This window comes from Papio anubis, chromosome 4 (assembly GCF_008728515.1).
Source record: "Papio anubis isolate 15944 chromosome 4, Panubis1.0, whole genome shotgun sequence".
Taxonomy (NCBI): domain Eukaryota; kingdom Metazoa; phylum Chordata; class Mammalia; order Primates; family Cercopithecidae; genus Papio; species Papio anubis.
The window spans coordinates 19,172,073-19,185,940 of record NC_044979.1 but is presented as its reverse complement, the minus strand read 5'-3'; the positions used below and the strand labels follow the sequence as shown (position 1 = coordinate 19,185,940).

General features: G+C 49.3%; 1 protein-coding gene across 1 annotated transcript in view; it reads right to left on the bottom strand.

Moving 5' to 3' along the window:
- The window catches only part of KLRG2 (killer cell lectin like receptor G2), a 29,933-nt gene extending 16,653 nt beyond the window's left edge, over window positions 1-13,280 (bottom strand). Inside the window, exons 1-3 of the mRNA XM_003896673.5 lie at window positions 12,402-13,280; window positions 11,220-11,321; window positions 10,700-10,845 (exon numbers count right to left, since the gene is read on the bottom strand). Of these exons, the coding sequence (XP_003896722.2) occupies window positions 10,700-10,845; window positions 11,220-11,321; window positions 12,402-13,155 (1,002 nt within the window). The 5' untranslated portion in view covers window positions 13,156-13,280. The remainder of the gene's footprint in view (window positions 1-10,699; window positions 10,846-11,219; window positions 11,322-12,401) is intronic.
- Window positions 13,281-13,868: the final 588 nt, after the last annotated feature.

Here is a 13,868-nt window from a genome sequence, read left to right as displayed (position 1 = left end):
CTCTTCACACGGACCCGAGTGAAAAGGATAGCGTTCTTTTTTGAACTTAAGGATAGTGTTGTGTTCTCTTTTGAACTTATAAAACAATTTGATACATATCAAAATGTCACGTATGTCAGTCTTTTAAGTGTTGGGATTCCGTAAGTGTGACGGGATGAATTCTGTCACCCTAAAATTCATACGTGGGTGCCCTAACCCCCAGTACCTCAGAATGTGACTGTACTTGGAGTCATGACTTTAAAGAGTGCTTAAATGCCCATAAAGCTGTTCAGGTGGCCCCTAATCCAATGTGACTGGGGTTGTTACAAGAGGAGTAAATTTAGACATACCAAGAGACACTAGAGATGGGAGGGCACAGGATTGCCAGGTGAGGACACAGGGAGAAGGGCCACTACCTGAAAGCTAAGGAGAGGCCTCTGGAAACCCGGAACCTGCTGACACCTTGATCTTAGACCTCCAGCCTTCAGGACTGTGAGAACCTCAGCTTGTTGAAGCTACTCAGTCTGCAATATTTTGCTGTAGTAGCCCCAGTAAACTAATACAATAAAATTTGTTTATTTACTTATTCTTTTGAGATAAGATCTCGCTCTAGTCACCCAGGCTGGACTGCAGTGGTGCGATCTTGGCTCACTGCAGCCTCTGCCTCCCAGGTTCAAGCGAGTCTCCTGCCTCAACCTCCCGAGTAGCTGGGACTACAGGCATGTGCCACCACGCTCAACTAAGTTTTGTATTTTTAGTAGAGATGGGGTTTCACCATTTTGCCCAGGCTGGTCCTGAACTCCTGATCTCAAGTGATCTGCCTGCCTCGGCCTTCCAAAGTGCTGTGATTACAGGTGTGAGCCACCATGCCCAGCCTACTTATTTTTTGAGACAGAGTTTTGCTCTGTCACCCAGTAGCGTGATCTCAGCTCACTGCAACCTCTGCCTCCCAGTTTCAAGTGTTCTTCTGCCTCAGACTCTTAAGGAGCTGGGATCACAGGCATGCGTCACCATGTCCCGCTAATTTTGTATTTTTAGTAGAGATGGGGTTTCGCCATGTTGCCCAGAATGGTTGCAAACTCCTGACTTCAGATGATCCACCCGCCTCAGCCTCCCAAAGTGCTGGGATTATAGGTGTGAGCCACTATGCCCGGCTAATACAATAAGATTTGAAAAAAGGTTTTACTTCTTTAATAAATGGAAGACTACAGGACTAGGAGGAAGATCTGAGGGCTCCCACTGGACCGTGAGGCCCGGCCATGCCTTCCACACCCCTGCATGCCCAGTCCCCAGCACAAGGTCAGGACACTGTGGGGTATAAGGAGTAGAGATTCCTTATGGCACAAGTGTGCCTAAGGGCATAAGGATATTCCCTATATAACAGGCGGACAACCAAAGGAAAGAGTTCCTACACATCAGCAAGAAAAAGACTGAGTAATGCTAAGAGAAAAGAAACAGACAGGGCATGGGTAAGCAATTTTTTTTTTTTTTTGAGTCTCGCTCTGTTGCCAGGCTTGAATGCAGTGGTGTGATCTTGGCTCACTGCAACCTCCGCCTTCCAGGTTCAAGTGATTCTCCTGCTCCAGCCTCCCAAGTAGCTGGGACTACATGCGCATGCCACCATGCCCAGCTAATTTTTTTGTATCTTTAATAGAGATAGGATTTCACTATGTTGGCCAGGATGGTCTCGATATCCTGATCTCATGATCTGCCCGCCTCAGCCTCCCAAATTGCTGGGATTACAGGCATGAGCCACCGCACCCAGCTATGGATAAGCAATTCTAAGACTATTCCCAGACAGCCGAACCAGTATGAGCCATGGTCTGGCCTTACGTGGAAATACAAGAAATGCAAAGCCAGTCTTCCTTTTCCCCTGTCAAACTGACAAAGATTTAAACAAAAGTTAGAAAAAGAATTAGCCAGGCACAGGGACTCATGACTATAATTCCAGGACTTTGGGAGGCTGAGGTGGGAGGATCGCTTGATTTTGAGATCAGCCTGGGCAACATAGTAAGATTTCATATCTACAAAAAATAAAAAATTAGCTGGGTGTGGTGGCACATGTCTGTGGTTCCAGCTACTCGGGAGGCCGCGGCAGGAGGATTGCTTGAGCCCAGGAGAGTTTGAGGCTGCAGTGAGCTATGATGGCACCACTGCACTCCAGCATGGGCAACAGAGTGAGACTTGTCTCTAAAAACAAAACAAAACAAAAAAACAAAATAAAACCAGATTATGAAACAGCACATTTCTTTTCTTTCTTTCTTTCTTTTTTTTTTTTAAGAGACAGAGTCTCACTCTATTGCCCAGGCTGGAGGGCAATGGCACAATCTCGGCTCACTGCAACCCCTGTCACCCAGGTTAAAGCGATTCTCCTGCCTCAGCCTCCTGAGTAGCTGGGATTACAGGCACCCGTCACCACACCTGGCTAATTTCTATATTTTTAGTAGAGACAGGGTTTCATCATGTTGGCCAGGCTGGTCCTGAGCTCCTGACCTCAGGTGATCCACCTGCCTCGGCCTCCCAAAGCGCTGGGATTACAGGCGTGAGCCACTGGGCCCAGTCTTCCATTTTTGTTTTTTTTTAAGTTACATATCATAGAAAAAAGCCTGGAAGTAGATATTCCAAAGTATTTTGTTAGTGCTTATCTTTAGGTATGAGATAATGAGTAAAATTTATTTTCTTTCTAAATGTTTATGTTTTCCAAACTTTTTGCAGTGAACATATTAATAATGAGAAAAATATATAGCAATAAGAGATACTGGTATGTGTGTTCAAGACTTCACTTCTTGGCTGGGAGCAGTGGTTCACGCCTGTAATCCTAGCACTTTGGGAGCCCAAGGCGGGCAGATCACCAGAGGTCAAGAGTTTAAGACCAACCTAGCCAACATGGTGAAACCTCATCTCTACTAAAATACAAAATTTAGCCAGGCATGATGGCAGGTGCCTGTAATCCCAGCTACTTGGAAGGCTGAGATGGGAGAATCGCTTGAACCTGGGAGACGGTGGTTGCAGTGAGCCAAGATTGCGCCTCTGCACTCCAGCCTGAACGGCTGAGCAAGACTCTGTCTCAAAAAAAAAAAACAAAAAACAAAAAAACAAAAAGAACTCACTTCCTGTCCTGCTCTCACAAGAGTCCCCAGGGGTTCTCAGGAGGGCTCCTCTTGGCTCCTCCAGAGCAGGAGACATCAGGCACTCCAGGCAGCTGACAGGACAGGCCCAGTGGCCAGTTCTTCAGGGCTCTGTCCCTCCACTCTCACTCTCATTGTCCCCAGGCGAGGTGGCACGAACAGAGGTGAGTCTCAGAGGAGGCGTGTGTCTCAGAGAGGTGTGGATATGACAGCCAAAGTGGGTGGGATAAAGGGCTGGGAAGCCCAATGCAGAAGGTGGGGATACCAGACCACAGACTGTTTCAGATCTGTCACCTGACACGTGGCAGTTCCTGACCCCTATCCCCGGGCAAAGCCTGGACCCCTAATCCTTCTGTAATGCATGGCAGGCACTTGCAGGAACAATCCCACAGGAAGAAAAAGCTAGGCACTCCCTCCCCTCCCCACTGTGTGGGGCAGAACAACTTTGACTCCAGGTAGGGACAGTCCGACAAAATGTCATGCATCTAAAAATCTTCAGTGAAATATTAACAAGTCAAGTCCAGAAATATTTGGGGAAAAAAAATCATGACTAAGTAGACTTGATCACAAGAAGCCAGGAATAAAACAAACAAACCACCACAAGAGATTAAAAGGAGAAACAAAAAAGATATTACCATCCCACTGGATGCATAAAAAGCATTCAATGATTTAAACTCATTCATATTTAAAACTCTTAAATAAGAGTAGAACTTTTTTTAAATGATAAAAATAGAAAGAAAAAAGGACAAAAATAATGGGAAGAGAGGCTGAGTGCGGTGGCTCATGTCTGTAATCCCAGCACTTTGGGAGGCCAGGGCAGGAAGATCACTTGAGCCCAGGAGGTCAAGACCAGCTTGGGAAACATAGTAAGACCCTGTGTCTGTTAAAAAGAAAGAAAGAAAGAAAAAAAAAAAGAATGGGAAGAGACAACATCAGATGAGAAACATCACCATTTTGGAAGCTGGACAACTGTAACAGCCTCAGAGCTGAGAAAGCTCAGTGGTTTTCAAGGAAAGGACAGATAGACAGCTGGGAGAAAGCCAAGAAATACCCCAATTTGCATTGAGAAGCTCCCAAAGCTTAAGTATGAGAGACAACAGGTCCTTCTGAAGGCCAAAGTATGGGAAAAAGGACTGGTTGAAAGTCTGTAAAAGAAGCAGTTAGGATCCTCCGCCTCCAGCCCAAAGATCCACTCATCTTCCCTATGGAGCGAGCTATTTGGAAAGATGAACCACAGAGGCTTTTAGAATCCAGGATATCAGGTTCAGCTAAGGGTGAAGGTGTCTATACTAAAACGGGAAGGGGATACAGTAGCTCGTGCCTGTAATCCTAGTATTTTGGGAGGCCAAGGTGGGCGGATCGCTTGAGGCCAGGAGTTTGAGACCAGCCTGGCCAACATGGCAAAACACCGTCTCTACAAAAATACAAAAATTAGCTGGGTGTGTTGGTGCGACTCTGTAATCCCAGCTACTCAGAGGGCCAAGGCAGGAGAATCACTTGAACCTGTGAGGCAGAGGTTGCAGTGAGCTGAGATTGCTCCACTGCACTCCAGCCTGGGTGACAGACCGAGACTGTCTGGAAAATAAATAAATAAATAAATAAATAAACAAACAAATAAATAGGAAGGATATTTAAGTGCTACACACTTAGAGATGAAACCACCCCCTCCTACCCCTAGAATGATGACAGCTCAGCACTCACTAAGAAAATGACTGCGTCCCTGCCTGATTCCCATATGCTAAAGCCTGCCTCTAAAAAAGCTTAGCCTCACCCCCACCCTCCCACCTGACGTAGAACACTTAATCTGTAATTTAGTGCTTTACTCTCAATGACAGCGGCTGAGGATCACAACATTTGAGGAAATTTTCTAACATGAAAAAGACAATAAACAGAATAAAAAGTACACACAAAAAATCAGAGCTAATGCAGGAAGCAGAGGAAAATTTCAAAACCACCAGCATCCACAATGAAATAAGAAAAGATGGCATCAGCCAGGTGTGGTGGCTCACACACTCTGGGAGGCCGAGGCAGGCAGATCACTTGAGGTTGGGAGTTCAAGACTGAAAAGATGGCATCCATGAAACAGGAACAGGACAGCATAAAAAAGGAACATTTGGAAGGTCAAAAGAGTTCTGAAAATTAGAAACAAGGCAGCAAAAATGTAAATGAAGAAAAAGACCCACAGGGCATATTATTAAATTTCAGAACACTGAGAACAAAGAAGACACTGAAGTTTTCCAGAGAAGAAATAAAAATGAGTGACATACAAAGAACTGGGAATCAGAGTGGCTCAGACTTCTTTTTTTTTTTTTTTTTTGAGACCTAGTCTTGCTCTGTCGCCCAGGCTGGAGTGCAAGTGGTACAATCTTGGCTCACTGCAACCTCTGCCTCCCAGGTTCAAGCAATTCTAGTACCTCAGCCTCCCGAGTAGCTGGGACTACAGGTGTGTGCCACTATGCCTAGCTAATAATTTTCCACTGTGCCTGACCTTGGCTCAGATTTCTTAATGGCAACACTAAGAGCTGACAGTCACGGAGAATTCTGGGGGAAAGCGATTTTCTACCTAGAATTCTATACCCAGATGTGATATTATGATATCTATGTCTCTATCTCCATATCTCTAACTAAAATAATGTTTTTGGCTGGCATGGTGGCTCACACTTGTAATCCCAGAACTTTGGGAGGCCGAGGCAGGTGGATCCTTGGAGGTCAGGAGTTCAAGACCAGCCTGGCCAACATGGTGAAACTCCATCTTTACTAAAAATACAAAAAAATTAGCCGGCCATGGTGGCACATGCCTGTAATTCCAGCTACTTGGGAGGCTGAGGCAGGAGCATCACTTGAATCCAGGAGGCAGAGGTTGCAGTGAGCCGAGATCACGCCACTGCACTCCAGCTTGGGTGACAGAGTGAAACTTCATCTCAAAAAATAAATAAATAAAATAAAAAATAAAATAAAATAAAATAAAACAATGTTCTTGTCCACAGTTCCTGGCTCATAACTCCCACAGCCCTTGCCACATGATTTGTTATAATGCTGTGGTGCTCCAGGCCTCAGATGCAGTCCCAGGCCTAGGAAATAGAATCTCTCTCTCCGACCTTCTGCCCAAGGCAGGACTCTAATCTGCTGTGGGTCATAAGACCTTATTCCAGGGAGGGTCCTGGCCCATCTCTGCTAGAGCAAATTAATCAAATCCAAAGGGGGAACGTGGGAGCCCACACTTAAAGCCAGCCAGTCAGAAGTTCCAGAGGCCTGGACTTGTGACTGGTGTCTGAAGCTGGGCAGCCTTAGGGACTGAGCCCTCAAACTGTGGGATCTGAAGCTATCTCCAGGAAGACAGCATCGGAGTTGAATTAAATTACAGGACACCCAGCTGGTGCCCACTGCTTGGTGCATAAGAGAAAAAACAAAACAAAACAAAACACACATGTGGTCACAGAAGCCTTCTGGGTTGATGGTGGTTGTTGTGTGAGAGCAGAGGAAAGACAGTTTGAGTGTTTTTCCTACACACCAGCCAAGTGATTGGTAGCTTGGAGGTTAGAATAAAAGTTCTTTAAGCACAAAAGGTCTCAAGAAATTGAGGTCGGGTACGGTGGCTCACATCTGTAATCCTAGCACTTTGGGAGGCTGAGGCAGGCAGATCGCCTGAGCCCAGGAGTTCAAGACAAGCCTGGGCAAGGTGGCAAAACCCTGACTCTACTCAGGAGACTGAGGTGAAACTAATGAAAAGACAAGCGATCTGTGAAACAGGGAATCCCACCAAGGAGAGAGGCAAAAGGCATAATGAGGATGCAGGTAAATAGAAATTCCGGAACAGCTGTGCAGCAGGCCTGGTGAGCAACTGGTCCAGATTGGAACAGAGAAGAGAGGATTCCAGGAGGCTGTCTGGCCCAGTGTCACTATGTTTTTTTTTTTTTTTTTGAGACGGAGTCTCACTCTGTTACCCAGACTGGAGCACAGTGGCGCAATCATGGCTCACTGCATCCTCTATCTTCTGGGTTCAAGCGATTCCCATGCCTCAGACTCCCAAGTAGTGGGGACTACAGGTGCATGCCACCACGCCTGGCTAATTTTTGTATTTTTAGTAGAAATGGGGTTTCACCAGGTTGGCCAGGCTGGTCTTGAACTTCTGACTTCAGGTGATTCGCCTGCCTCCTCAGGCTCCCAAAGTGCTGGGATTACGGGTGTGATCCACTGCGCCTGGCCTCACTATCTTTTCTTGCAAGTGTTTTGAAAGGCACCTGGTGCCTTGCTCACCTTGACCTTCAGGACACATCCTCCTGTCATTTACTCTCGTAGCACTGTGCACCGCCCCTTCACAGCACAGATCAGTGTGGTCATTAAACATCTATTTCTATGATTTCCTGATTGATGTCTGCCTCCCTCACTGTTCTCTTAGCTTTGTCAAGGTGGGGGCTGTGCTATTCTGGCTCATTACTGAATCCCCCATGCCAAACACGGAGTAAGTGCTTAATACACACTCATTAAAGCACTGAAAGAAGGAATGCTGCGTTTTCATATGTACCAGAACAGCTAATATAAACTCCTGGCACCTGCCCCCAGGTAAAATTAAGCCAAGGATTGCTGGGAATGTAAAATTGCACAGCTACTGTGGAAAACAGTATGGCAATTCCTCAAAAAATTAAAAATAGGATTACCATATGATCCAGTAATTCTCACTTCTGGGTATATACTCTAAGAACTGAAAACAGGCCGGGCACGGTGGCTCACGCCTGTAATCCCAGCACTATGGGAGGCTGAGACGGGCGGATCACAAGGTCAGGAGATTGAGACCATCCTGGCTAACACGGTGAAACCCCATCTCTACTAAAAATGCCAAAAAATTAGCAGGGCATGGTGGTGGGCGCCTGTAGTCCCAGCTGCTCGGGAGGCTGAGGCAGGAGAATGGCGTGAATCCGGGAGGCAGAGCTTGCAGTGAGCCGAGATTGTGCCATTGCACTCCAGCCTGGGCGACAGAGCAAGACTCTGACTCAAAAAAAAAAAAAACTGAAAACAGGGTCTCGAAGAGATATTTGTCCACCCAAATTCATAGCTGCATTACTCACAACAGCCCAAACATGGAAGCAACCTGAGGGTCTGTCCACTGACCAATGAATAAATAAGCAAAATGTGGCACATACATACAATGGAATATTATACAGCCTTAAAAAGGAAGGGAATTCTCATACAGGCTATGACACAGGTGAGCCTTGAGGACATGATGCTAAGTGAAATAAGCCAGTCATGGGCGGGCACGATGGCTCACGCCTGTAATCGCAGCACTTTAGGAGGCCTAGGCGGGCGGATTACAAAGTCAGGAGATCGAGACCATCCTGGTTAACACAGTGAAACCCCGTCTCTACTAAAAATACAAAAAATTAGCCAGGCATAGTGGCGAGCGCCTATAGTACCAGCTACTTGGGAGACTGAGGCAGGAGAATGGCATGAACCCAGGAGGCAGAGCTTGCCGTGAGCTGAGATTGCACCACTACACTCCAGCCTGGGTGACAGAGCAAGACTCCATCTCAAAAAAAAAAAAAAAAAAAAAAAAAGAAATAAGCCAGTCACAATAAGACAAATACTGTGTGATTCCACTTGTATGAGGTTCTTACAGTAGTCCAAACCAAAGAGAGAGAGAGAACGCAGCATGGTGACTGCCAGGGACTGGGGACGGGAGCAATGGGGAATTAGTGTTTAGAGGCGTTAGAGTTTCAGCTGTACAAGATGAAAAGATTTCAGGAGATGGATGGTGGTGATGGGTGCTCAACATTATGAATGTATTTAATATCACTCAACTGTATACTTAAAATGGCTAGGATGGTACATTTTATGTTATGTGTATTTTAACACAATTTTTTTAAATGGGAAAAAAAAAAAAGCCAGGCACAGTGGCTCACACATGTAATCCCAGCACTTTGAAAGGCTGAGGTGGGAGGACTGCTTGAGTCCTGGAGTTTGAGACCAGCCTGGGCAACATAGCAAGACTTGTGTCTCTACAAAAAATAAGGTAGCCGGTTGTGGCACATGCCTGTAGTCCTTGCTATTCAGGAGGCTGAGGTGGGAGGACTGCTTGAGCCTGGGAGTTCAAGCCTGCAGTGAGCCATGACTGCACTACTGCACTCAGCCTGGGCCACAGAGTGAGGACCTGTCTCAAAAAAAAAAAAAAGGAAAATGCTGGGTGCAGTGGCTCATGCTGTGATCCTAGCACTCTGGGAGGCCGAGGCGGGCGGATCACCTGAGGTGGGAACTTCGAGACCAGCCTGACCAACATGGAGAAACCCTGTCTCAACTAAATATACAAAAATTAGCCAGGTGTGCTGGTGCATGCCTGTAATCCCAGCTACTTTGGAGGCTGAGGCAAGAGAACCCCTTGAACCTGGGAGGTGGAGGTTGCAGTGAGCCGAGATCATGCCACTGCACTCCAGCCTTCCTGGGCAACAGAGTGAGACTCTGTTGCAAAAAATAAATAAATAAATAAAAATGAAAATAAAAATTATGCCAAGGGCTGGATCCTGTCTATTGGTCCCTTTTTGTAGGTGCTCTCAAACCCACTGACTGGATTACTGTTCAGCAAACATCCACTCCTCTCCCTCTCCCATGGGAATGGACTATTCTACACTGCCCTTTGATATTTGGCTTGGCCATGTTACTGCTTTGACCACTGAAACGTTGGCCTGTGTGACAGGAGTGGCGGCTTCAAATGATGCTTGCACAGTTTGGCTTGTTTCTCAGACGTCTGCCATCTTTCTTATGAAGAGTTTCTCTCAGGTAGAAAGATGAGAGGCTTCTGGGGCAAACACAAACCCAACCTGCAGCCTCAAACCAAGCCCGGCAATCTGCATTCTAAAGCTAAGCTGTCCAGCCAAACCCAGCCCATCAAAAGATGACCCAGAGACCAACGATTAAAACATAAGTGCTTGGCTGTGCGCAGTGGCTCATGCCTGTAATTCCAGCACTTTGGGAGGTTAACGAAGGAGGATCACTTGAGGCCATAAGTTTGAACCAGCCTGGCCAACATAGTGAGACCCTGTCTCTTAAAAAATTTTTTATTTTTATTTTTATTTATTTTTTTGAGATGGAGCCTCGCTCTGTTGCGCAGGCTGGAGTGCAGTGGCGTGATCTCGGCTCAACTGCAACCTCCGCCTCCCGGGTTCAAGCAATTCTCCTGCCTCAGCCTCCTAAATAGCTGGGATCACAGGCACCCGCCACCATGTCCGGCTAATTTTTAGTAGAGACAGGGTTTCAGCGTGTTGGTCAGACTGGTCTAGAACTCCTGACCTTGTGATCCGCCTGCCTTGGCCTCCCAAAGTGCTGGGATTACTGGTGTGAGCCACTGTGCGTGACCAAAAAAAAATTTTTTTTTAAAGCTGGTCATGGTGGCACATGCCTATAGCTACCCGGGAGGCTGAGGCAGGAGGATCGCCTGAGCACAGGAGTTAGAGGCTACACGAAGTTATGGTCATGCTATTCCTCTATATCTTGGTGACTTCTATAATGAAGAGCTGGATTCAATCATTAAGCTTCTTTCCAGTGCTAGGATTCTGTGGTCTAGAAGGATCTGTACCCCCTTAGATTGGCCACCCCCTTCTCACCTGGGTGTGGCGTAGCAGGGGGAGGGTAGCGTGGTAGGCTGAGCAGAAAGCCTGGCTGGCTTCCCAGGACTGCGCTTCTACAGAGAAGTAGTAACAGTGCTCCTCGGACAACACCCAGCCTGGGGGGCATGGCTGACATCTGGCTCCTGCAAGCACAGAGACTGCTGGTGAGCTGCAGGGTAAGCTGCATTAAATAAACAAAGCCTGGTTGCCACCTCAAATGAAGGGGCATGGAACTGGCAAACCTCAGGGTGGGCAGGGCCCCAGGAAGGTTTTATAGTGTGTGCAGTGCACAAAGTCCCTGGGGTGACGGCTGGCATCTGATTGCTTATCAGTGCACAAGCTGTGTCCAGTGGGAGGAAGGCACCAATTTTCCTTAACTTTGCTCATCAAGTACCATGTCTTCATGTTGCCTCTCCCAGTGTCTCTTTCGAATTCTAAGGTGTTTTAAGGGCTGGAAACACAGTCCCAGTAGCGGAGCAGCAGGGAGAAGGGATGAGGACTGCGGGGGACACCATACCTGCTCTTGAGGCCAGGACCACAATGACAACCCCAGAGACTGCCAGGAGCACAGCCATGAACGCCAGGGCCCAGTACAAGGACTTCACATACATGGGCAGCCCTGGGACAGGGGCAAACACGACAGTCAGGTTAGCGGAGACCATCCCAACCAACCCAACTCAGAACCACAGACATAGCACACCAGCATCACACCCACCTCACCCCAGCACCCAACCCCTCAGCCTGGGATGCCAACATAAACCGCAACATTTAAGTTCCAACTTTATATTCTGGAGAAAGAAGTCAGATATTCTTTTTTTTTATGTTTTTGAGACAGTCTTGCTCTGTCGCCCAGGTTGGAGTGCAGTGATGTTTTTGAGACAGTCTTGCTCTGTCGCCCAGGTTGGAGTGCAGTGATGCGATCTCGGCTCACTGCAACCTCCGCCTACCAGGTTCAAGCAATTCTCCTGCCTCAACCTCCCGAGTAGCTGGGATTACAGGTGCATGCCACCATGCCTGGCTAATTTTTTTTTTGTATTTTTAGTAGAGACAGGGTTTCATCATGTTAGCCAGGCTGGTCTCGAACTCCTGACTTTGTGATCTGCCTGCCTCAGCCTCCCAAAGTGATGAGATTACAGGCGTGAGCCAACGCGCCCAGCCCTTTTATTATTCATTTATTTATTTATTTATTTATTATTTATTTATTTATTTATTTATTTATTTTTGAGACCGAGTCTTACTCTATCACCCAGGCTGGAGTGCAGTGGCATGATCTCAGCTCACTGCAACCTCCACCTCCCCGGTTCAAGCAATTCTCATGCCTCAGCCTCCCAAGTAGCTGGGATTACAGGTGCCTGCCACCATGCCTGGCTAATTTTTGTAATTTTAGTGGAGACAGGGTTTCATCATATTGGTCAGGCTGGTCTCGAACTCTTGACCTCAGGTGATCCGGCTGCCTCGATCTCCCAAAGTGCTGGGATTACAGGCGTGAGCCACCGCAACAATGTGGATTACAGTTACGTCGGCAGGAATGTTATTGATTGTAAACCCGAGATGCCAGATCGGGTGGGGGATCCGGATGGCCAACTGGGTCCCTTAGTCGGTCAGCTACCCAGCGGTCCAGGGCTGGGCGGGTGTGGGGGTTTCGGCTACGTCCACCCGACCGGGCGGCGCCGGCTGCCGGCGCAGGTGAGCAACTCACCGGTAAGCGTTACTGCCCGGGGCAGCTTCTCGTCGCCCTCCAACCCCGCGCGGGGCAGCAGCGCCGCATCCTCCTTCTCCAGCCCCAGCTCCTTGCAGCGGCAGCACGTGGGGGAGCCCGGGGAGCTTCCTTCCACTGGGCTGGCCCGGCCCTCAGCGTCGCGGCCGCTCTCCGTCCCGGCTGCAGCCAGCGTCGAGCCGCGTCCCCACGTGCCGCTCAGGGACGATGCGCGCGGCAGGAGCTGCTGGTGCGCTGGGTCCGCTTGGCGGGAGAAGGCGGGGGACTCGGGCACCGGCACCGTGAGGAAGCGCGTGGAGGGCCTGGGCGACGGCGTGCGGCTGCCGCCGGCCGCGCCCACGGGCTTCACAAGCACATCTACCTGCAGCTCCATGGGCGCCCAGGCGCCGGGCGCAGGCTCAGCCCCGGGCGCCTGGCCATTCCGGGGCAGCTTGACCGAGGCGGGTCCCGGCGACGGCGGCTCGGGGCAGACGCCGTAGTCCAGGCTGAGCGGCGGCACGCGCGGGGTCCCGGGGCGAGGCGAAGGCAGCTGCCTCTCGCTCGAGGGCTCCCGGCCTGCGCCCGCCGCCTTCTTCATGGCCCTGGAAGGACTCGGGCTGCTTTCGGGACCTTCAGGTTGTTGCGCCTTCTCGGGGACCTGCGGCTGCTCCAGCCCGGGGACCAGGCTTCCCGCGGGCTCCATTGGGAGCTCCGCCCCGGCTTGGCCTCCGGGCGCAGCCTCCCAAACCCGCTCCATCCCGCGCGCCCCGCGAGCCGGGGACCCTGAGGGGCGCACCTGGGGTCAGGTGCAGAGGAGCTTCGCTCTCCTGCGTCCAGATTGCTCCAGCTGAGTCGCCGAAGTTGTTAGGCCACGCCCCTCCCCGAAGGCCCCCGCTGTGATTGGCTGTGGCTGCGGTTCTGCTGCCCCGCCTCCACAAGGCACTGGGAGGGAGCTGGCAAGGGCGGCGGGGCTAGGTGAGGGTTGCAGGGTGGGCGGGAGCTCTCCGGAGAAAAGCAGAACGCGAGCGGAGGAGTGTGGCAGGGAACCCGGAGCCCCACCTGACCTTTCCCTCTTCTTTGTCTCTGACCTCACCCATTTTCCCCTCCAGCCCTATGCCAGGGTGTTGGTTCTGAGAGTTACAGTTTGGGCGGGGAAGGATTGGACAAGCCTGTCTGGATCCTGGGACCTCAGAGAAATCAGAACCCAAAGGAATTGGGGCGGCCTGTGGAAAAGTAGCCCAGCTGGTTGTCCTGACCATCACACCTGGGAGGACTCCCCCCACTGAGTAACGCTAAGATAAAAGATAAGCAATTTTCTTCTTTCTTTCTTTCTTTTTTTTTCTTCCTCCTCTTCTTCTTCGTCTTCCTCTTCTTCTTGTTCTTCTTCTTCTTCTTCTTCCTCCTCCTCCTCCTCTTCTTCTTCTTCCTCCTCCTCTTCTTCCTCTTCTTCTTTCCTCCTCTTCCTCTTCT